At 49.2% G+C, this 21,765-nt stretch overlaps 1 protein-coding gene across 3 annotated transcripts in view; it reads right to left on the bottom strand.

The window, feature by feature from the left end:
- LOC137306598 (semaphorin-4B-like) overlaps positions 1-20,048 on the bottom strand; it is a 33,666-nt gene extending 13,618 nt beyond the window's left edge. The window contains exons 1-7 of one of the 3 annotated variants that reach the window (XM_067975895.1): positions 19,848-20,048; positions 12,214-12,478; positions 10,125-10,285; positions 5,725-5,787; positions 4,416-4,514; positions 3,069-3,180; positions 1,307-1,423 (exon numbers count right to left, since the gene is read on the bottom strand). In XM_067975895.1, the coding sequence (XP_067831996.1) occupies positions 1,307-1,423; positions 3,069-3,180; positions 4,416-4,514; positions 5,725-5,787; positions 10,125-10,285; positions 12,214-12,319 (658 nt within the window). In that variant the 5' untranslated portion in view covers positions 12,320-12,478; positions 19,848-20,048. Of the gene's footprint in view, positions 1-1,306; positions 1,424-3,068; positions 3,181-4,415; positions 4,515-5,315; positions 5,499-5,724; positions 5,788-10,124; positions 10,286-12,213; positions 12,479-19,847 lie in introns of those variants that run through there. The other 2 variants (XM_067975896.1, XM_067975897.1) reach the window with 2 other exon arrangements.
- Positions 20,049-21,765: the final 1,717 nt, after the last annotated feature.

The raw sequence follows: 21,765 nt of genomic DNA, 5'->3' as shown, positions 1-21,765 counted from the left end.
CATGTTTGGCTGTGATGCTCCCCATGGTAAGTATACCCTACCAAGACTATTCGTCCAGGATCACAAGTTCGGTAGCAGAGGTCAGATACTGCCTGTGCTACTTGTTCCCCAGCAAGCGTCTGTGCCTTCAGGACAGGAGGGAATTAAACTGGAGAGTTGGGGGAGGGCGGGTTGGTGGGAGGTTCCATATTCTCCAAATCCAGTCTGTGGCATTCCCAATAAAATTGACTCCTGATAACAGTATCACAGGCTCAATGACCGAATAATGTTCATCATCTTAACCTCTGCATAATACTTTCAGGAATTAACTGTTCCACTGTTACGCACACATCCTTAAGAGATTACATGCTAACCCACTCTAATATTAACAGAGATTCACTTACATGGCCGCAGGTGAGGGAGTCACATAGTCCTGCTTAGGCCCAGTGACCTTACAGTGTCTGGTGAGAGTCACACAGCCCAGGCTCAGGGACCTCACAGTGATCAGAAGGGGTCACATAGTCCTTCCTAAGCCGATTGTCCGACAGGAGTCACACACTGGGAATTATCCTCTCACGCCAGCATGTGTCTGACTCCCTAGCAAAAAAAAAACCTCACAAATCTCACCGCCAAATGGGCTACGGCAGGGAGAAAGAGGGAGAAAGAGAGAGAGAGAGAGAGAGGGAGGGAGGTGAGACCAACGTAAAAAGGGTTGGATACAAGTAATTTCCAGGGTGGAAAGGGTGAGGGATTGTACTGAGAGGCAATAAACTGCTCCTTGTCTGCATGTAGTGCAGGTTTATTTACAGATGTTTGCGAGTTGCCCCATTCCTGGGTCTCTTCACAGCTGCTGTGTCATAGAATCATAGACTTTTACAGCACAGCACAGAGGAGGCCATTTGGCCCATCGCCCCTGTGCCCTCTCTCTGAAAGAGCTCTCCCCTTAGTCCCATTCTCCTGCCCTTTCCCCATTCGGCCCATCGCCCCGTGCCCTCTCTCTGAAAGAGCTCTCCCCTTAGTCCCATTCCCCTGCCCTTTCCCCATTCGGCCCATCGCCCCGTGCCCTCTCTCTGAAAGAGCTCTCCCCTTAGTCCCATTCCCCTGCCCTTTCCTCACACCCGTTTAAATTTTTCTTTTTCAAATATTTATCCAACTCCCTTTTAAAAGTTACCACGGATTCTGCTTCCCCCATTATTTCTGGTCGGACATTCCAATGTCCTAACAACCCTCGGTGTGAAAAACCTGTCCTAATCTCTCACTTTGTTTTTTGTCCTTGCAGTTGTCATATCAACTCTGCAGTTATATCAGTTAGGAGCCAATGTCCTACCTTGCAGCCAGTTGAAGGAAGCCTCCGTTTTTAATGCCACTATGTGCCCCAGGTTGCGGGAGATGATGGACTCAGTCCCCTGGAAGGTGCTGGTTGTCCCTGTGTACAGCTCTCCATCTAGACCATAAAGCAGAGGCAGACTTATCATGTATCTTCTAAACATCGCAAAGTGCTTCAAATACAATGAATTACTTTGAAGGGTGCTGACTGGTGCCACGTAGGGAAATGCAGCAGCCATTTTGTGCACAGCAAGATCCCACAAAGAGCAATGAGGTGAATGACCAGTCAATTATTTTCGGGGGGCATTGGCTGAGGGAGAAATGTTGGCCAGGAGATTGTTGGAGAACTTCTAATCCACCAGCTGATCAGGTAGATGGGGGCCTCGGTTTAATGTCTCAATCAAAGTAGAGTACCTCTGACAATGTAGCACTCCCTCAGTACCGCGCTGGAGTGTCAGCCTAGATTAGGTGCTCAAGTCCTGGTGTGGTTAATAACAATATTAGGGATCAACACATTGGGACATCAGTGTATGTCAGCACAGAGTACTGGGAGACCGGTCCCATTGCTCAGTGAGTAAAGGCACTGCCTAGTGCAGTACTGAGCATTGCAGGCCAGGTGTAGGCCAGGGGGTTCCACCCTATTCTACTGAGTTCAATTGGGGCAAACGTGGGGGCTATAATTGGTCCCACCGCCCTTGGGGAAATTTGCATGGGTGCCCACTCCTTCAGTGAGCCCTGCTGGGTAATGTGTGTGGACATCAGATGAGAGCAGGATCGGGTTCCAATGCCACTCATGGTCAAATAGCCAGAAGGCACTCAGCTGAAGAATGGGACCCTTGGGAGAGATACCCAAAGGCGGCCAGAGCCCATGGAATCTGTGAATGCGAACTTTAAAATGGAGACTGAGTAGTATCTACACGCCCTGGTCCAATTATCCTCCACCCTCTAACCAAATTCACCTGATGACGACACTTGGTCTTGACTCCCTGTGTCCTCATCAAGCTGAGGGACGTCAGTGCTGGGGACTGGAACAATTTCCATTTCAGTCTCACTCGCTGTCAGCATCAAACACTCCCAGGGCAGGTACAGCACGGGTTAGGTACAGAGTAAAGCTCCCTCTACACTGTCCCATCAAACACTCCCAGGGCAGGTACAGGGTTAGATACAGAGTAAAGCTCCCTCTGCACTGTCCCATCAAACACTCCCAGGGCAGGTACAGGGTTAGATACAGAGTAAAGCTCCCTCTGCACTGTCCCATCAAACACTCCCAGGGCAGGTACAGCACGGGTTAGGTACAGAGTAAAGCTCCCTCTACACTGTCCCATCAAACACTCCCAGGGGCAGGTACAGGGTTAGATACAGAGTAAAGCTCCCTCTACACTGTCCCATCAAACACTCCCAGGGCAGGTACAGCATGGGTTAGATACAGAGTAAAGTCCCATCAGTATTCCTCAGGTCCCCTTAGAAAGGCACACTCTACTTCCCCAGTATGACATTCTAATTTCCCAAATTAGCCACCCTCTCTGAATGAGGTTGTGAATTTAGGGAACTGTTTTGAGACTGCAAACTCATTCCGTGCAGCCAGCAGAGACAGACAATTCGCCCATCAGTCTCAGCTGGATATACACCCAGGTCCAAGTGAAGAAGGGTTGAACCTACTGTGGAGGGCAGGCTACAGGTGCGACACTCATCCCTGTGCTAGATCTGACAGAGACCACCTTGTTTGGGGGTGGGGGGGTTTCCACTGCCCGTGTGGCACTCACCGACCATGGTTGCCGTGTACTTCAGCATGGGGTCAAAAGGGCAGCGGCCTTTGCCATCCTCAATTAGGGGGGCACCATTCGAGTCGCTCAGGAAGGAAAAGGTTTTGACATCCTGTAAGACACGGAACGATTTGTCAGTGTTGTACTCGTTCATGCAGTCTCCATATCACATACACGGAATAATCGGCACAATTAAAGGGGACGTGGTCAAGCGCCTGGCAAAACTATCTCAGCGGTGTTTGTATGTGTGCAATGGGAGTGGCATCGCCTGTGTTGCTAAGGTTAACAAAACAAAATTAATTAAACAATAAAACACAGTACAGAGCGTGCAGCACCACTCCTGAATAAAGTTTCCTGAACCGCTTGGCAGAGTCTGCCTGAAGTTGCAATGTGCGGAATGTGATGCGCCTTTAATTCCACCCCCGCCACCCGACACACTGTATTGTGCTGGTGAGCTGCATCAGACCAGGCTCTCCGTGGCTGCTCTCTATCCACTACCCCCCCCACCCCCACCTTGGTCTTTTTTTGCCTTCAAAGGCTCAGCTGAAGGTACAAACACAGTATCTGTTTCAATTTCTATTTTTGCAGCAGGGTCAGAGTTACTGCTCATCCCCACAGAGTGATGGGAAGCAGCATTCACCATCTCCATCCCCACAGAGAAAGAGGGAGAGACAGACAGACAGACACACACAGGTACAGAGAGAGACACACACAAACAGTGGGAGATACAGAGAGAGAGAGAGAGATACAGAGACACACACATACACAGAGAGATAGAGAATCACACGCACAAACAGAGGGAGATGCAGAGAGAGAGAGAGATACAAAGACACACATAAACAGTGGGAGATACAAAGAGAGAGAGAGAGATACAGAGACACACACATACACAGAGAGACAGAGAGTCACACACACAAACAGAGGGAGATGCAGAGAGAGAGAGATACAAAGACACACATAAACAGTGGGAGATACAAAGAGAGAGAGAGATACAGAGACACACATAAACAGAAAGTCACACTCACAACAGAAAGATAGAGAGAGACACACAACAGAAAGATAGAGAGAGACACACTCAAACAGAGAGATACAGTGAGACAAACAAAGAGAGAGAGAGATAAGGAGAGAGATGCACAGAGGGAAGAGTGAAAGACAGAGAGAGAGGCACAAACACACACACATGGACAGAGAGAGCAATACGGAGACAAAGACAAAGTAAAACGGGATATGGTATTGTGAAATGCTGTGCAGGTATGTGAGAGGGATTAGCAGAACCTCCCCATGATTGCAGGTCGAGCTGGGCCCTGTTTGTGTTTCCACTTTGAATGTCGAGGATTTGAGTCTTACGATGTAGGCACAGGTCGGGCCGAATGCGTAGGTCCCACAGGTGTAAATGTGACTCTCATTCACTGGCAGCACAATGCGGATGAAGTTAAAACAATCTGTCTGTGAGGAAAAATACAAGAAGTACATGTTACTGTACCAGGAACATTTGGACAGTCAGTGTATTCACACAGACAGGAGGGTCAGCAATTTAAGCATATTCACGGACTGAATACTTTTTAATCCCAGTACGGCACTGTCCGGTACCTCAGCTGAATGGCCAGATCCTGTTCTCACCAACATTCACCCACACTCTGCACAGAGGGCGCTGGATAGCGATCAGGAGCAGGATCCCTGGATAATTTCCTGCCCTCCTTAGCCCAGTGCACCGAGGCTGACTGCAGTGTCCCAACCCATGCCCTGGCTCAGAGCAGTTAGCTCAGCACAGATGAGGGAAGCAATCTTGGATCTTCCATGACAATTAAGGGCTGGGGAGGAGGCAGTTGACCCTGACCTCGGTGTGAGTTGGGAGCCTGGACCTTCGATACAGCATGGCACTGTGAGTTAGTACACCCTCCTTTCCCCTCATCAGACTCAGATAGGGGGTTGCTGAACCCTCCCAGGTTGTCCTGGAGTCTCCAGGAATTAAAGATCAATCTCGGGGTCACTGTTGCCAGTGACCCAGGAGATGGGTTATGCAGGGCTCTGGGGGAAAGAGCAAGGTGGGGGGGAGGAGTGGGACTAATTGGATAGCTCTTACAAAGAGCTGGCACAGGCACGATGGGCCGAATGGGGCCTCCTTCCGTGCTGTATCATTCTATGATTAACACACCTAATGATATCATGCAGGGATGGTAGATTATGAGGCTTCCCGCCTGGCAGAAACAGGGCGATAGTGTCTCGAGATGGTGGGGTATGACTTACTGTTAACGCCATCTCCCCCCGGGCTCACCGTTGGGCGGCAGGAGCATCGGCCTGAGCCAGACGGTGAGCCCGTTTAATCTGCATATCGGAGTCACATAACGTTCCTGTTCACACTCTGCAGTTTCAGCTGGCGGATCAGCCCAAGAACAGCCCGAGAAGTGAGTCTTTCTTTCCTTACTTTTATTGGGGCCGGGAGGAACAGGAGTGCTCCACGGGATGAACATGGAGCCGCATCACACCCACAGTAACAAGAAAATATCATGTGACATTTTATTTAAAAATCAACAACAGTCTGTTATTTTTGGACCATGAGACGACCAGGCAGGCGGGGGATTGACGTTGTGTTCTACGTCTCATGTTGCGGTCACACTCAGGGGTTGGGGTAAAGGGATAAATATACATGCCTCACCTCTTTGCTCTTCCCCTTAAAGGAACACTCCTGCACCTTGGTCTCCGTCGCGTTCCAGTGTAGCTGAAATAAGCAAAAACCGTGTGAAATGCTTTGGTAAGATGGCGCCTCACCATTGACAAATGCCCACCACCCTTCCAGGAGGCGCTGACTCCCGCTGGGATCCGGGTTCCACAGACGTCTGCCAACCTCTGGTGCCTCACACAAGCAGCCACCCTTCATGTGTGAGCCTGGACGGTGGGTGTTGGTGGGCCATTCAACCCTGACCGAGCCTGACCACCCTCCTCGGTCGATGCCCACACTTTGCGGCTGGCGGGCGGGTCACTGGATACGGCCGGGAGCATGGTTTTTTTTTTAATCCTCTCCCTGGTCCAGAGGCACTGAGGTCTGGTGCAGCGCTCCAACCACCACCCTGGCTGAGATCAGCTCCCGCATCTGCTCGTACCTGGGACCGTTGTGTACCAGCAGGGCACTGACCAAAGCTTTCACCGGCAAAGCAGTGCTGGGCACCTTTGGCGCATCGGATTATTCTGTTGGGGAACTGAGGCAGCCAGGAGCTCACTGAGATGACTACGTGAGGGTGTTTATCCTTTTAATAACAGATTCGTGAAAGGTGGAGACAGTAATAGAGAAATCTTTGAAGGTGTTAAGGCTGTAAAAAAAGCATACAGGATCCTTGGCTTTATAAACAGGGGCATAGAGTACAAAGCAAGGAAGTTATAGTAAACCTTTATAAATCACTGGTCAGGCCTCAGCTGGAGTATTGTGTCCAATTCTGAGCACCACACTTTAGGAAGGATGTCAAGGCCTTGGAGAGGGTGCAGAGGAGATTTAATAGAATGGTACCAGGGAGGACAGACTTCAATTATGTGGACACACTGGAGAAGCTGGGATTGTTCTCCTTGGAGCAGAGAAAGTTAAGGGGGGATTTAATAGAGGTTTTCAAAATCATCAAGGGTTTTGATAGAGTAAATAGGGAGAAACTGTTTCCGGTGAGATTAGAAAACATTTCTACACACAAAGGGTGGTAGAAGTTTGGAACTCTCTTCCGCAAACGGCAATTGATGCCAGCTCAATTGCTGAATTTAAATCTGAGATAGATAGCTTTTTGGCAACCAAAGGTATTAAGGGATATGGGCCAAAGGCAGGTATATGGAGCTAGATCACAGATCAGCCATGATCTTATCAAATGGCGGAGCAGGCACGAGGGGCCGAATGGCCTACTCCTGTTCCTATGTTCCAGTGGCAGATTTAAGGTAATTGGCAAAAAAGCCAGGAGGAGGCAAATAGGAGATTTCTTTTTACACAGCGAGTTGTTCTGATCTGGAATGCGCTGCCTGAAAGGGCGGTGGGAGCAGATTCAATAATAACTTTCAAAAGGGAATTGGATAAATACTTGAAAAGGAGAAATTTGCAGGGCGATGGGGAAAGAGCAGGGGGGAGTGGGAATAATTGGACAGCTCTTTCAGAGAGGCATGATGGACCGAATGGCCTCCTTCTGGGCTGTATGTTGATTCTAATATGTCTGACAATTAACTTCATTTATCATTATTTTAAAACATTCATCTTAAGACTACATACAGAGCAGTACATGCAGTCCTATGCCTAGAAACTCACGTGTAAAGAGCCCCCCGGGAATTGTGAACGATTGCCTGTCCAGGCCCTTTACGGTATCTCTTCTTAAAGGTAGCTAAAGTTTCTGTGTTTTCCTTTTTATCCCTCATTTAAAAAAACGATCACTATCTCTCTTTAAACCCAGACTGGGTGATCGCTTTGTTGAACACCTCCGCTCTGTCCGCAATCGTGACCCTTGACCTGCCGGTCGCTTGCCATTTTAATTCCCCGTCCCACTCCTACTCTGACCTCTCTGTCCTCGGCCCCTTACACTGTTCCAATGAAGCTCGACATAACCTCGAGGAACAGCACCTCATCTTTTGTTTAGGCACTTTACAATCTTCCGGATTCAACATTGATTTCGATAACTTCAGATCAGAACCACTGCTCCCATTTTTTCGGTCAGCTAGTGCTGATAATGGTTCTGCTGCTGCCATTTACAGCTACTCCTGATCAATCTTTCGTTTCTTAACCTGTCCCATTACCACCCTCCCTGCCTTGCACCATCATCAATTTGTCATTTAATCACTCGTGCCCTCTACCCTATCACTTTTTGTTCTTTCCTCCCCTCCTCTCCACCCCCCTCCCCTCCTCTCCACCCCCCCCCCTCCTTTCCCTGGCTCTGTACTTGCTCAACAACTTTAACTCTTTAAACATCTTCCGGTTCTGACGAAAGGCCTTCGACCTAAAACGTTAACTCTTGTTTCTTTCTCCACAGATGCTGCCCGACTTGCTGAGCTTCTCCAGTATTTTCTGTGTTTATTACTATCTCTCTGCTGTTTGTTGTGATGATGTGGAGATGCCGGTGATGGACTGGGGTGGACAAATGTAAGGAATCTTACAACACCAGGTTATAGTCCAACAGTTTTATTTGAAAATCACAAGCTACTTCCTCTACCATATTCTTATTTTTTAAAGTCACTATGGCTTTCCTAAATCCAGTGACTAGTGTTTTAAGGTTAACATAGTAGTGGATTTGAATGAAGACTGATGATCTAACATGGTCCAAAATCTAATTTTAGTGCATTGAATTCACTAGTGGTGATTAGTTACATAGTCATGGGATTTGCAGAGCTTGGCAGTTGCAGTTCTCATCACTCAGTGTTTACATAAGTTTTTTTGTTCTGCATTATTTCGCGAAATCAAAGCTACATATTGTAGAACTACAATGTCATTAATGCTCTCTTAAGCCTTCTAGAGTACTGCTAGAGGCTTGTTTACTTGCACAAATCAGCCAAGTTTAGGTCTGATCCAGTTGTGGTGATCTCGGTTTCTCATAGAGTAGCCAAGTTTCAATCTGATTCAGATGTGATGACTCTAATTTAATAGCTACAGTCAACGCAGCACCTAAAGTTATACACGTTGAATCCGGCCTTTTTACTTACTAATGTTTGTCTCTCATCCAAATAAGATGAAATGTGTGGCTGAGGTTTACTTAAATTTAGTGAACCACTGCGCAGTGTTGCACTGATAATTTTTGGGGAACTGGAACCCCCAGTGATTGAAGTAAATACAGCCAGCCATCTTTTCTGGTGGTAGTTTAATGCTCAAAGTTCGTACTGATACTATAAACTAACGAGTGCACAAGGTCATTGCTACAAGTATATTGCTTTCAGAGGAATCCTCCCAACTTTTAAAAATGAGATCCTGGGGATGATGCATTGGGTTAAATTCCTGTTTTTCACCTCTGGGGAGTTTAGTATGAATCCAGCCCCAAATAAACATGATGTGGAGATGCCGGTGATGGACTGGGGTTAACAATTGTAAACAATTTTACAACACCAAGTTATAGTCCAACGATTTTATTTTTAATCCCACAAGCTTTCGGGGGCTTTCCCCTTCCTCAGGCAGTGTGGAGTCCACACTGCCTGAGGAAGGGGAAAGCCCCCGAAAGCTTGTGGAACCAAATAAACAGGACAGAGGATTTCTTGTTTGAGGACTGTAGCATATAAAGCTTCTCAAATGAAAGCTCAATGATAGCTCACTTTTTTGTTGTTGATCCAGCTGTTATTAGCTGTTATCCTTGGTTGTGTATACCTTTGATGTCTTATCTCTTCCAATCTTTATTGCAAAAGAAAGGTACGCTTTTCACTGGCAAGGACATTCCTCCTTCACACTCCCCCCCCCTGCTGTGATGAAAACCCGTCTGGTCCAGCTGTGTGTCTCTCTCTAAAGTGTGCTTTAACCCAATACCGCTAGCTCAATATTGTATAATTCTACATCCCATCCTTACACAGGCCGCCGGGCATTGGTGCTCGACGCAGAGTGAAGGACTCTGATCTCGCAGGCTGGGCACGCCCACATAGGTCAAAGGGGAAACATATGGAGAAGATGAAGAACCTGCATTTCCAAAGCGTCTTTCACGACCTCAGGACGTCCCAAAGCCCTTTGCCGCCAATGAAGTACTTTTGAAGGGTAGTCACCGTTGTAATGTAGGAAAGGCAATTTGCGCACAGCAAGATCCCACAAACAACAATGTGATAATGACCCGTACATCTGTTTTTTAGTGATGTTGGTTGAAGGATAAATATCGGGAGAATTCCCCTGCTCTTCTTTGAAATAGTGACCGTGGGATCTTTTACGCCCACCTGACAGGGCAGGCGGGGCCTCAGTTTAACGCCTCATCCAAAAGACGGCACCTCCGACAGTGCAGCGCTCCTTCAGTACTGCACTGGGAGTGTCGGCCTGGATTTTGCGCTAAAGTCGCTGGAGGGCGGGCTTGAACACACGACTTTCCAACTCAGGGGGGAGAGTGCTACGGAGAAACAACAAGGTGTGATACTTGCCTCTTTTATTAACTCCATGTTCCCGAAGCTAGCTGTGTCAACAGAGAAGAGGACGTCCCTGGCGCCCACATAAAGCCTCTTCCCATCTTCACTGAGCAGCAGCGTGCTGTAATTCTGGTAGCTTTCCTTTGAAAACTGTGTGATTGTCCTACTGGGGTCACCTGCAGTGAAGAGAACGAGAAGTCAGGGAACCGTGGCCTACGGAGAGGCCTGAGCGACCAGGCCCCTCAGCGCCGTCTACAGCGCCATTCTGAAGTGCCTTCAGTAGGACTGGGAACTGACCTGCTCCCTCACCGTGTTCCAAAACGGCCTCATTGACATTGCCAAGGCCGCTCGGACAAGCTGAGCCAGTGAGAGGGAGGCCCTGGGATGGCCTGTGGCCTCCCACTCAAGTTACCTCGCTGTGCAGAAAGACTGTGGGTGCCACATGTTGCCGAGTCTAAAACGGGAGGGGGGAGTGAGATTGGGGCGGGGAATCCAATCGTGGCTTCAGCCCTGAAACTCACTTTATCGCACGTGAAAACTTAGCAAAGCTCAGAGTCAGATCATTAACTGATATCTGTACGGCACGAGAAACAGGAATAACTGGGAGAACTTTTATCTGAAAGTAAAAACAGATTTTGGAACTTGGAACGTTCCAGATTCTCCTGCTCAAAAATAGCACCACCCTGTCCAAGCCTGGATGGGTACCTGAGGATGGGTCTTCCCCACTGAACACCTCGGAGCTGGTTGCAGATCAACGCAGGCAGAGACTCACACACTCTGGTGGGGTTGGCACACGATAAGAAGAGACCAGGGGCCAGGGTTGAGGGGGGGAACATGGGACTTACAGGTTGTGGTAACATTCAAAGAACACTAGTTTCAAATCATTCGTTTCCTTCCCCATTCTCATATTGAGTTGACAGGATTGCAATTGGTATCAATGCAGCCACAGACTTCTGTCTCAGACACAAGATCCAGGGCAAGTGCACAATTCAAACCGAACAGCCATGAAGCAGTCGTTAAAATTGTGAAACTGCCTTCACAAAAGTGTTCGTCAAAACAATTTCATGTGCACATCGAGGTCAGGGATCTTAATACTGAGGGATGTGACAACGCAGATTTCAGGCATTCAGTGTCAGCATCAAACACTCCCCGGGCAGGTACAGCACGGGTTAGATACAGAGTAAAGCTCCCTCTACACTGTCCCATCAAACACTCCCCGGGCAGGTACAGCACGGGTTAGATACAGAGTAAAGCTCCCTCTACACTGTCCCATCAAACACTCCCCGGGCAGGTACAGCACGGGTTAGATACAGAGTAAAGCTCCCTCTACACTGTCCCATCAAACACTCCCAGGGCAGGTACAGCATGGGTTAGATACAGAGTAAAGCTCCCTCTGCACTGTCCCATCAATCACTCCCAGGGCAGGTACAGGGTTAGATACAGAGTAAAGCTCCCTCTACACTGTCCCATCAATCCCTCTCTCCCCGAGGTGGTGAATTTATTTGGGTCCAAGTCTGAACTGTTCCCCCACCAGGGTTGATTTTCCAGCCTGGCCCAATGGGTGTAGTTTTTGAAACTGAGGAACGGGATTTCTTGTTGCAGTTCTATGTTTCCGATCTATCTCTCCCCTCCTCTCCTGGCGGTGCTGACTCTCTGCGAGGCACAATTCCACGGGCATCAACTTGCCCAAGTGGCCGCTCTTCATGTGTCAGCGTGGAGAGCTAGTATTGGCGGGCTATTCAACTTCGGCAGGGCAACACAACCCAGCCTGATCCTGCCCTCGCTTGATGCCCCCCCACCCACTTTGTAGCAAGTGGGAGGTTGGAGGGGAGGGGGCCACAAGATAACGATCAGGAGCAGGAACCCGGGTCGATTGTTCCCCTTCCTGACCCGGGGGTGCTGAGGCCAATTCCGGTGCCCTGGCTGATATCTTTTAACTCAGGAGAGTTAACCTGGCAATCGGAACGAGACTTTCCTGGATCGACGGAGACAAGTGTGGTGTGGAGGGAAAACAGGACTATCAATGCAAAGCACGGAGGAGGAGGAGGAGGAGGCAACCCCGGAATGATTGAGGCAGTGGAGTGAGGCGGTAGTCTACACTCACCGTCGGAAAAGGAGATCCGAGGAATCACGTCCCCCGTAGGTTGGGGCAGGACAGCGCCCTTCAGCACAGCCAGTCCGAGAATCACCACACCCAGCCAGGAGTCCATGGCGATGCGAGTGAGCCGAGCCTCGTCTTCTTGCCACTCTTCAATCCGTGGAAGCTGCAGCACCTTGTCTGGAAGGCACTGTCGCTGCTGTCACACCAACCGCAGCAGCAGATGAGGCAATTTCCTGTGCTTTGCTTGTTTACTCATCGGAGAAGGGGCCTGCAAAGATTTTTTTTATATAAAAAGGATCTTATAAAATATGCCTCATCTTTCTTCTCCCAATTTTCTCGATCCTCCTCACCTTAAGGGGCTGACTCCGGTCAAGGTACAGGTTCTGAAGGTGACCACCTCCCTACAGTAACTCAGTAACATGGCCATTCTTCATACAGGAGTCTAGACACTGAATATAGGCTGGGCATGGGTTAGATATCAGGGTTAAGCCTGGTCCTCACCTCCATACTGTCCCATCAAACACTCCCAGGGCAGGTACAGCACGGGTTAGATACAGAGTAAAGCTCCCTCTACACTGTCCCATCAAACACTCCCAGGGCAGGTACAGGGTTAGATACAGAGTAAAGCTCCCTCTACACTGTCCCATCAAACACTCCCGGGGCAGGTACAGGGTTAGATACAGAGTAAAGCTCCCTCTACACTGTCCCATCAAACACTCCCGGGGCAGGTACAGGGTTAGATACAGAGTAAAGCTCCCTCTACACTGTCCCATCAAACACTCCCAGGGCAGGTACAGGGTTAGATACAGAGTAAAGCTCCCTCTACACTGTCCCATCAAACACTCCCGGGGCAGGTACAGGGTTAGATACAGAGTAAAGCTCCCTCTACACTGTCCCATCAAACACTCCCAGGGCAGGTACAGGGTTAGATACAGAGTAAAGCTCCCTCTACACTGTCCCATCAAACACTCCCAGGGCAGGTACAGGGTTAGATACAGAGTAAAGCTCCCTCTACACTGTCCCATCAAACACTCCCAGGGCAGGTACAGGGTTAGATACAGAGTAAAGCTCCCTCTACACTGTCCCATCAATCCCTCTCTCCCCGAGGTGGTGAATTTATTTGGGTCCAAGTCTGAACTGTTCCCCCACCAGGGTTGATTTTCCAGCCTGGCCCAATGGGTGTAGTTTTTGAAACTGAGGAACGGGATTTCTTGTTGCAGTTCTATGTTTCCGATCTATCTCTCCCCTCCTCTCCTGGCGGTGCTGACTCTCTGCGAGGCACAATTCCACGGGCATCAACTTGCCCAAGTGGCCGCTCTTCATGTGTCAGCGCGTGGAGAGCGAGTATTGGCGGGCTATTCGACCTAGGGGTGCATTGCAACACAGCCTGATCCTGTCCTCGCTTGATGCCCCCCCCTCCCTCTTTCCAGCAGGTTGTGTGGGGGGGGGGGGTGGGGGGTGGTCACCAAATAACGATCAGGAGCAGGAACCTACTTTGATTACTTTTCCCCCTCCCTAAGCCGGGGGCACTGTGGCCAATGACAGTGCCCAATGTCCTTTCGCTTTCCAGCAGGATACCGATGAGGAAGGGGAAAACCTTGGCTTATTTTCCTCTTGCTGTAGTCCAGGGATGCTGAGGACAATTGTGGCGCCCCCTGAGGCTGCCTTGGTGGCTGGACCTGGAACCCGAGACCTCCCGGGGACCGAAACGGCTCAGTATCACAGCAGGCAGCGCCTGTACCTCCCTGAGCCATCAAGGCTCTCTCACTCTGCACACAGCTCACTGTGCATGCGACTGTGGTTGGAGAGGACCAGACCAGCAGACCTCATTCTATTTTACACAGGACTTTTTTTTTTAATAAGCGCCCTGATAAAGATCGCTGCCTGCGTTTGCTTCGCTGGTCTAGGTGTGCAGCTCGCCCACTGAGGGAGCTCGGAGAGCGAGAATCAGCAGGGTGTTCGGCCGAGCCTGACCCTGTCCTCGTGCGACATTCACACAAACGCTGAGTCACTCGATGGTGATCAGGAGATTTTGACTAATTGTCCCCCTCTCCCTCCCTACCCCAGTGTGCAGGTGTGGCTCGAATAGCGGCCCACGGCTGGGCTCAGCAGAGGCCAGGCCTGGGCACCCCCTGGTCTGTGTGGCTCAGTATGGCATTTAATGATGCATTTAACCACTGTGCTGTGATACTTAAGGGCACCTATATATATAGGTTCTCCAAGGCGGCCTTCGAGACACACGACAACGCAAAATCGTCGAGCAGAAATTGATAGCCAAGTTCCGCACCCATGAGGACGCCCTCAACCGGGATCTTGGGTTCATGTCACGCTACACGTAATCCCACCAGTGAAAAAAAGTTACCTGTTTTTAATACAACTGGTCATTCTCTCTCTGTCTGCCTTTCAGGTCTCTCTCTCTCTCTCTCTCTCTCTGTCTTTGTGATCTGACCCCTTGTGTATTCAGTATTCTTGGATGTAATGTTTCCCTGACTACCTGACTAACCTGTCTGAACACCATTCACTCCTTTGATTGCTGTGATTATCTCTCTGCCGAGGCGTGATAAAGGGCAGTTGGAAAGATTATCTGTAATCACCAGGCATTGTTCTCTGACTATATATGCTGTGACTTTGTGGAACCCTTCACTCACCTGACGAAGGAGCAAAGCTCCGAAAGCTTGTGATTTCAAATAAAGCTGTTGGACTATAACCTGGTGTTGTACGACTCCTTACATTAAGTATCACAGCACAGTGGTTTTTTATATATATATATATATATAATATATACACACACTCACACATGTATAGGCGCACAAACAGACAATTATATGTGCATGTGCAGTTGAAGACTAGACCTTAAGTAACACAGCACAGAACAAAAACATGCACATGCACACAATCGCGTCTGTGCACGCACCTGTACATACGTTCACATGTACACACATACCCAACCGCCCAGTAGCACCGATGGAGGGGAAGGAATCAAGCAGTTTCAGGCTTGTTAATGGCTGGGGGAAAGTGGTGCAGCAGTCTGACCCTGAGAGAGACAACAGAAGGGTGTAAAACATCTCAGAAGAGGGGAGGGGGCAGAAGTGGGGAGCAACCCAGTGGCTCAGTGGGTAATCGCACCAGATGGTGTGACACTGAGCCATGCAGAATGGGAACATTCCAGGCCCATCCCTGGTCTGTGCTGAGTTAGCTGATCAGGTTTGTGTATGTGTGTATGTGTGTCTATGTGTACACAAGTGTGTGTGTGTGTGTGTGTTTGTCTGTCTGTGTGTGTATACACGATTGTGTCTGTCTACGAGTATGTGTGTACACGAGTGAGCATGTCCATGTGTGTACATGAGTGTGTGTCCACAAGTGATTGTGTGTGTGTGTGTGTCTGTGAGTGTTAGGGGAGGACTCAGCCATGGCATCTCCCATTGAGAAGTAGCCTGCTTGCACTCACTGTCTCGGCTCCATGTATGAAGAATGGCCACAAGGTACCGGACCCCAGCGAGAGTCAGTGCCTTGATCCAAAGAGTGGAAAAAATTTGGGGGCAGAGAAATATCACTCTCGGAAAAAGTGACTCCGAATACAGGCTGAAGATTTAGTGGCTATTTTACTGCGAGATGGAGGGGTCTCTGGGACCACTGAAGTTAAACAGTCGCTACGCTGTGAAAGCAGGAACTGAATACTCCCTCGCAAAGCACTTGTGGTTAGTCTACTGTCACACGCAATGCACACATAACTCTACTGAGGAGTTCGGAGGGGGGGGTGGGGGAGGGGAGGACGGGCGAACGTGAAGGAGCTGAGCTCAGCAAAGCTCAAAGCCTAAGCTCTGCTGGTTAGCAAAAACCTTTGGAGGTGATGCCCACATCACATGCTCCCTTTCGCAATGCAGACAACACAAGCTTGAGGTTTCGCTGGGCCTTTGCGTTCAGTGACCCAAGTCTCGAGTGGGTCTGTGGCTCTTCTGACGAGATCGCTGGCAAACTTCTGGCTGGCCACTTCCGAGCGAGGTCAAACAATCTCTCGCTACAGGCTCCTGTGCCTCCTCGTGCACGAGTCCAGATACCGAGCTATTCAATCCTGGAGGGCATCACAGCTCAGCCCGATGCCGTCCTTATCCGGTGTCCATGCACACACTCTCTTTCCAGCAACAACTTGCATTTATACAGCACCTTTAACGTAGTAAGACATCACAAGGGGCTTCACAGGAGCGTAACCAGACAAAATTTGACACTGAGCCAAGGAGAGCTTGGTGAAAGCTCGGTCAAAGAGGTAGGTTTTAAGGAGCATCATAAAGGAGGACAGAGAGGCGGAGAGGTTTAGGGAGGGAATTCCAGAACTTAGGGCCCGGGCAGCTGAAGGCACGGCCGCCAATGGTGGAGCGATTAAAATCAGGGAGGTGCAAGAGGCAAAATTGGAGGAGCGCAGAGATCTCGGAGAGTTGTAGGGCTGGAGGAGGCTATGGAGATAGGGAGGAGAGTGATCAGGAGCAAGAAACATGCGTGATTTGTCCCCTCGCTCGCCCAAAGGGTGCAGAGGCCAATTGTCTTGCCTTGGCTGGGTATGACAGACTGGAAATTGATGCTGGGTTCCTCTGCTCTGCATCGCTCAGCACTACACAGGGTATAACCTGTAGCTACTGAGCCATCGCTGGAGCTAAGGGCAGCCATTTTAATAAGAAATTAACTCCACAGGAGATCCCAAAGAGCTTTACAGCCAATGAAGTACTTTTGAAATGTGGTCACTGTTGTAATGTAGGGAAAGCGGCAGCCAATTTGCGCACAGCAAGATCCCACAAACAGAAATGTGATAATGACCAGATCATTTGGTTTTAGTGATGATGAGGGATAAATATTGGCCCAGGTACACCTCCCCTGCTCTTCTTCGAAATAGTGGCCGTGGGATCTTTTACATCCACCTGAGGGGGGCAGACAGGGCTTCGGTTTAACATCTTATCTACCACTCCCTCAGTACTGGCACTGGGAGAGTCAGCCTGGATTATGTGATTCAGTCTCTGGAGTGGGGCTTGAACCCACAAATATCTGACTCAGACATGAGAGTGCTACCCACTGAGCCACAGCCAATACCTTATAAGACCCGGCAAAGTCCCCTCTCAATCACCTCCTTTCAAGCCCCAAGAGCCTAGAGCTGGCTCTTTCGGCCTCTGTGTTCACCAGCCCATGGATATCCGCCCATTCACTTTATTCGAGGGCTGGCGATCACAAAGGCAGAGAATCGAGGCCTGAGTTTCTGAAGTCCTTCCGCATAACTCAGACCCCTCTGAGGCCTTCTGATCTGAATTATAAGACAGTGAGGCACCAAGTAAGGTCAGTGAAAATCACCCCAGTGAAGCTCGAAATTCCAGCACAGGACTCATTACTGACACTGGGACCCATCACTCTTTCTCTCACGAGCGGTATCACCATGGCAACGGCTTTCTAGCTCAAAGAATTGCCGCTCTCAAGCACACACGTAAAATAGATTTTATAAAATTACAACAAGGATATACACTGATATCACAGGATTAGATTATTTACCCATTGTCACTTGCTGGATGTTGCAGTTCACAGTTTCAGGAGGAATAATGGGGTCCCCTCCCATTGATGCATTGTGCTTCTATCTGATGCTTGGCTGCTTCACTCAGTTTGATGTTCCTCCCTTCCCCCTCCCCCCTGAGGGGCTGTCACCTCATTCCCACCCCCCTCCCCCACACAGTGATTTACTTCCTGTCAATCAAATTTTAACGCACACAGGCCTAGGGCCTGACGGAAAGGCTTCAGACGACTGCAAGGGCTGCACCTGGAAGGGTATTTTTTGGAAAATTTTTGAATCACCATTTTAAAAAAATATTATCATTCATTCTCAGGATGTGGGCGTTGCTGGCAAGGCCAGCATTTATTGCCCATCCCTTGGGAAGGTGGTTTTGGGCCCTCTTCTTGAACTGCTGGAGTTCATGTGGTGAAAGTGCTTCCACGGTTTGATATAGCCGAGTGGCTTGCTAGACCATTCAGAGGGCAGTGAAGAGTCAACCATGTCGGTGTGGGGACTGGAATCTCATAGAGGCCCAGACCGGGTAAGGACGGCAGGGTTTCCTTCCCGAAAGGGACATTAGTGAACCAGTTGGGTTTTTAACGACAAACTCATGGTCACATTTACTGATACCAGCGTTTTATTTCCAGATTTTTAAAACTGAATTCAAATTCTCTACCATGGTGGGATTTGAACTCAAAGTCACTGGATTACTAGACCAGTAACATGGCCAGTACATCACCATATCCAATATTCTGTTGGCTAGTCTGAGGAAGGCCTGGAAATTTTCATTCCCCCTTGTCCAATTTTCTCCCAATCTCCAGAAGGCCCCGGCTCTCACTGTGGTGTGAGGTTCTTCAGGCTCTGCTGGTACCTTGCTCCGAGTTTGTGTGTGACCCTGGGCAGTGCCAGCAGGATATTCACACATGCAGGGCATCTCAGCTTGTCCTCAACTGACTTGCACTTTGCAGCAGAGTCACTGGATAGCACTTCAGGAGCAGAGGCCCCTGCCGGGATGCTCAGACCAATCGTGACATCCCACACCGTCGCACCAACTGGGGTCAGCTAACTCAACGCAGACCTGGGACTCAACCGGGGACCTTGCCAACCCGGACAGCTCAGCACCGCACTGGGCAGCTCAAGAAGCTCGACAGTGTCCGGGACAAAGCAGTTTGCTTGATTGGCACCCCATCCACCAGCTTAAACATTCACTCCCTCCACCACCGGCGCACCGTGGTTGCAGTGTGTACCATCTACAAGATGCACTGCAGCAACTCGCCAAGGCTTCTTTGACAACATCTCCCAAACCCCAACCTCCATCGCCTAGAAGGACAAGAGCATGGGAGCACCATCACCTCCAAGTTGTCCTCCAAGTCACACACCATCTCGACTTGGACATATACTGGCTGTTCCTTCATCGTCGCTGGGTCAAAATCCTGGAACTCCCTCCTTAACAGCACTGTGGGAGAACCTTCACCACACGGACTGCAGCGGTTCAAGAAGGCGGCTCACCACCACCTTCTCAAGGGGCAATTAGGGATGGGCAATAAATGCCGGCCTTCCCAGCGGCACCCACGTCCCCAGAATGAATAAAAATAAACATCAACTATCGAGGAGATGTTATAAAAAGAAATATACACCAGAAACTAAATTTCTAGAAAGTATAACCATGATGTTAAAGGAAGGGGGACTAAAAAAAATGAGAAGACAGGAGGTTTCTCTGAAGTAGCAGAAATTAAAGAAATATATTAAAGAATTTGTTTTTAATCAAAGCTTTGGGCTTTGGGTTTAGAGGCTAGAGAGTTTTGAATAAACGTCGAGTATTAGGGACACCGATTTAAAGCATCATAATCTTACAGGGAAGAAGGAGGCCTTCCGGCCCATCGTGCCTGTGCCGGCTCTTTGAAAGAGTTATCCAATTAGTCCTACTCCCCCCGCTCTTTCCCTGTAGCCCTGCAAATTTCTCCCCTTCAAAGAGAAATCCTACTGTCTCACAGGAAAGATCGCACAGCCTGTGGCACCAGGCCTCTGATTCACATCTGGAGCAGGCGAACTAAAACTTAAAATCAAAAAGGAGGGAAAAATACTGGACCCACACTCATTGCACACACCTCACCTGGGCTCCTGGCTTTTATGTACACCCTACGCTGCAGAATCCACCGTTGAGGGGAGGCAGAGAGGAGGGGGGAGTTCTGCCAACAGGAAGACGAGCACGGAAGGTACAAAAGGCTGAAGCCTAAGTGATATGGTCTCTGCATCGCAAAGAAAAGAAGATTAGGGACTTACTTTCACACGGCTGCAACCTTCTAGAGGGGAATTAGTGCCGTGACCGTCAGCCACTCGGGTAATGCAGTTCACAGCACTGGGAATAGCTCTACAAGGCAGGGTGACACTTAGTGTTTGCAAGATGCATTACACAGCCAGTGTCAGCTGTGGCTCAGGGGGTAGCACTCTTGCCTCTAGGTCAGAAGGTCATGCTCCAGAGACTTGAGCCCATAATCCAAGCTGACGTTCCCAGTGCAGTACTGACAGAGTTCTGCGCTGTTGGAGGTGCCGTCTTTTGGATTAAACTGAAGCCCTGTCTGCCCTCTCAGGTGGATGTGAAAGATCCCAGGGCACTAGAAGAGCAGGGGAGTTCTCCCCGGTGTCCTGGGTCAATATTTAATCCTTCAACCAACATCACTGAAACAGATTATCTGGTCATTATCACACTGCTGTTTGTGGGATCTTGCTGTGCGCAAATGGGCTGCCGGGTTTCCTACATTACAACAGTGACTGCACTTCAAAAGTCCTTCAGTGGCTGTAAAGTGCTTTGGGACGTCCTGAGGTCACGAAAGGTGCTATATAAATGCAAGCACTTATTTCTTTACTCACCTTGCTGAACATGTTTTTTGCCCCCCCTCCCACCGAAGGCATTAACTCATGCTGGGGTTCAAGTTCCAGGTGCTGGCTGCCCTCCTCGCCTCAGTGCTCATTCCTCCTGTGGGAGCCCAGACAGTGCTGGCAGGTTGTTTGACTATGGGCGGCATCACAGCTGAGCCCGAACAAGCACTCATATGCAATGTGTGTCTGTGTCTCTGTGCGCGTGTGTGTACATGTACATGTGCACGCACACACCTCGTGATCGGGTACAGGAACTCGGCCTCTTTTTTTAACTCTCTGTAGCCCACGGATACTAAGGTCAACCGTAGCACCCCCTTAAATGCCCCCACCCAGCTGAATTCGGCTGATTCAGCACAGGTCAGGGATCGAACCTCAGTTACTACACCAAGTGGTGCATTCACTCACTGCGTCACAAGGTGAGCTTGTCTCAGTGAAATTTAACACAAAAGGAAACTGAAAAGGTTCGCATTGGATACAGGGTCTGTCACTCCACAAACGGAATCCAATATGGCACAAGTGGTGATTCAGAATCAGCTGCTCCAGAATTGAGCCATAAAAAAATTGAAAATTAAGAAATCAGTGGGAATATTTTATGAAGGATACCTAATTGGTTGTCCAATACAACTTAGAGGGTAGTGCTCCAGGGACTGTCATCAGCCTGGGAGAATCTTACCAGTGGGGCCCCACTGTCTCGGGACCTCTTTCGTTTAATATCTTCATAAGTGATCTGGAGCTAGCAGCCACAAGTACAGTGGCTAAATTTGCAGATGATACAAAGCTAATGAAGGATAAGCTACAGGAGGACTTGAATACACTTGGGAGTTGGGCAAACAGGTGGCAAGTGAAATTCGATGTCGAGAAATGCAAAGTGCTTCACGTGGGGACAAAAAAGAATCCAGGAAGGGACTGTTTCTTAAATGGAAAGGAAATAATGTGCATGGAATATGAAAGAGATCTGGGGATCCTGATTGACAACAAATATGCAACAATGCTCGGTGGCAGTGAGTAAAGCAAATCAGATGTTGGGATGTATTAAAAGGTGAACATTGAGCCAAAATAGTGAGGTAATCCTGCCACTTTATAAATCATTGGTGCGACCGCAGTTAAAATACTGTGTACAGTTCTGGTCACCACAGTACAAAAAGGATATT

This window comes from Heptranchias perlo, chromosome 44, assembly GCF_035084215.1.
Source record: "Heptranchias perlo isolate sHepPer1 chromosome 44, sHepPer1.hap1, whole genome shotgun sequence".
Lineage (NCBI taxonomy): Eukaryota > Metazoa > Chordata > Chondrichthyes > Hexanchiformes > Hexanchidae > Heptranchias > Heptranchias perlo.
The sequence above is the reverse complement of the archived record's forward strand: the minus strand, read 5'-3'. Positions and strand labels throughout refer to the sequence as shown.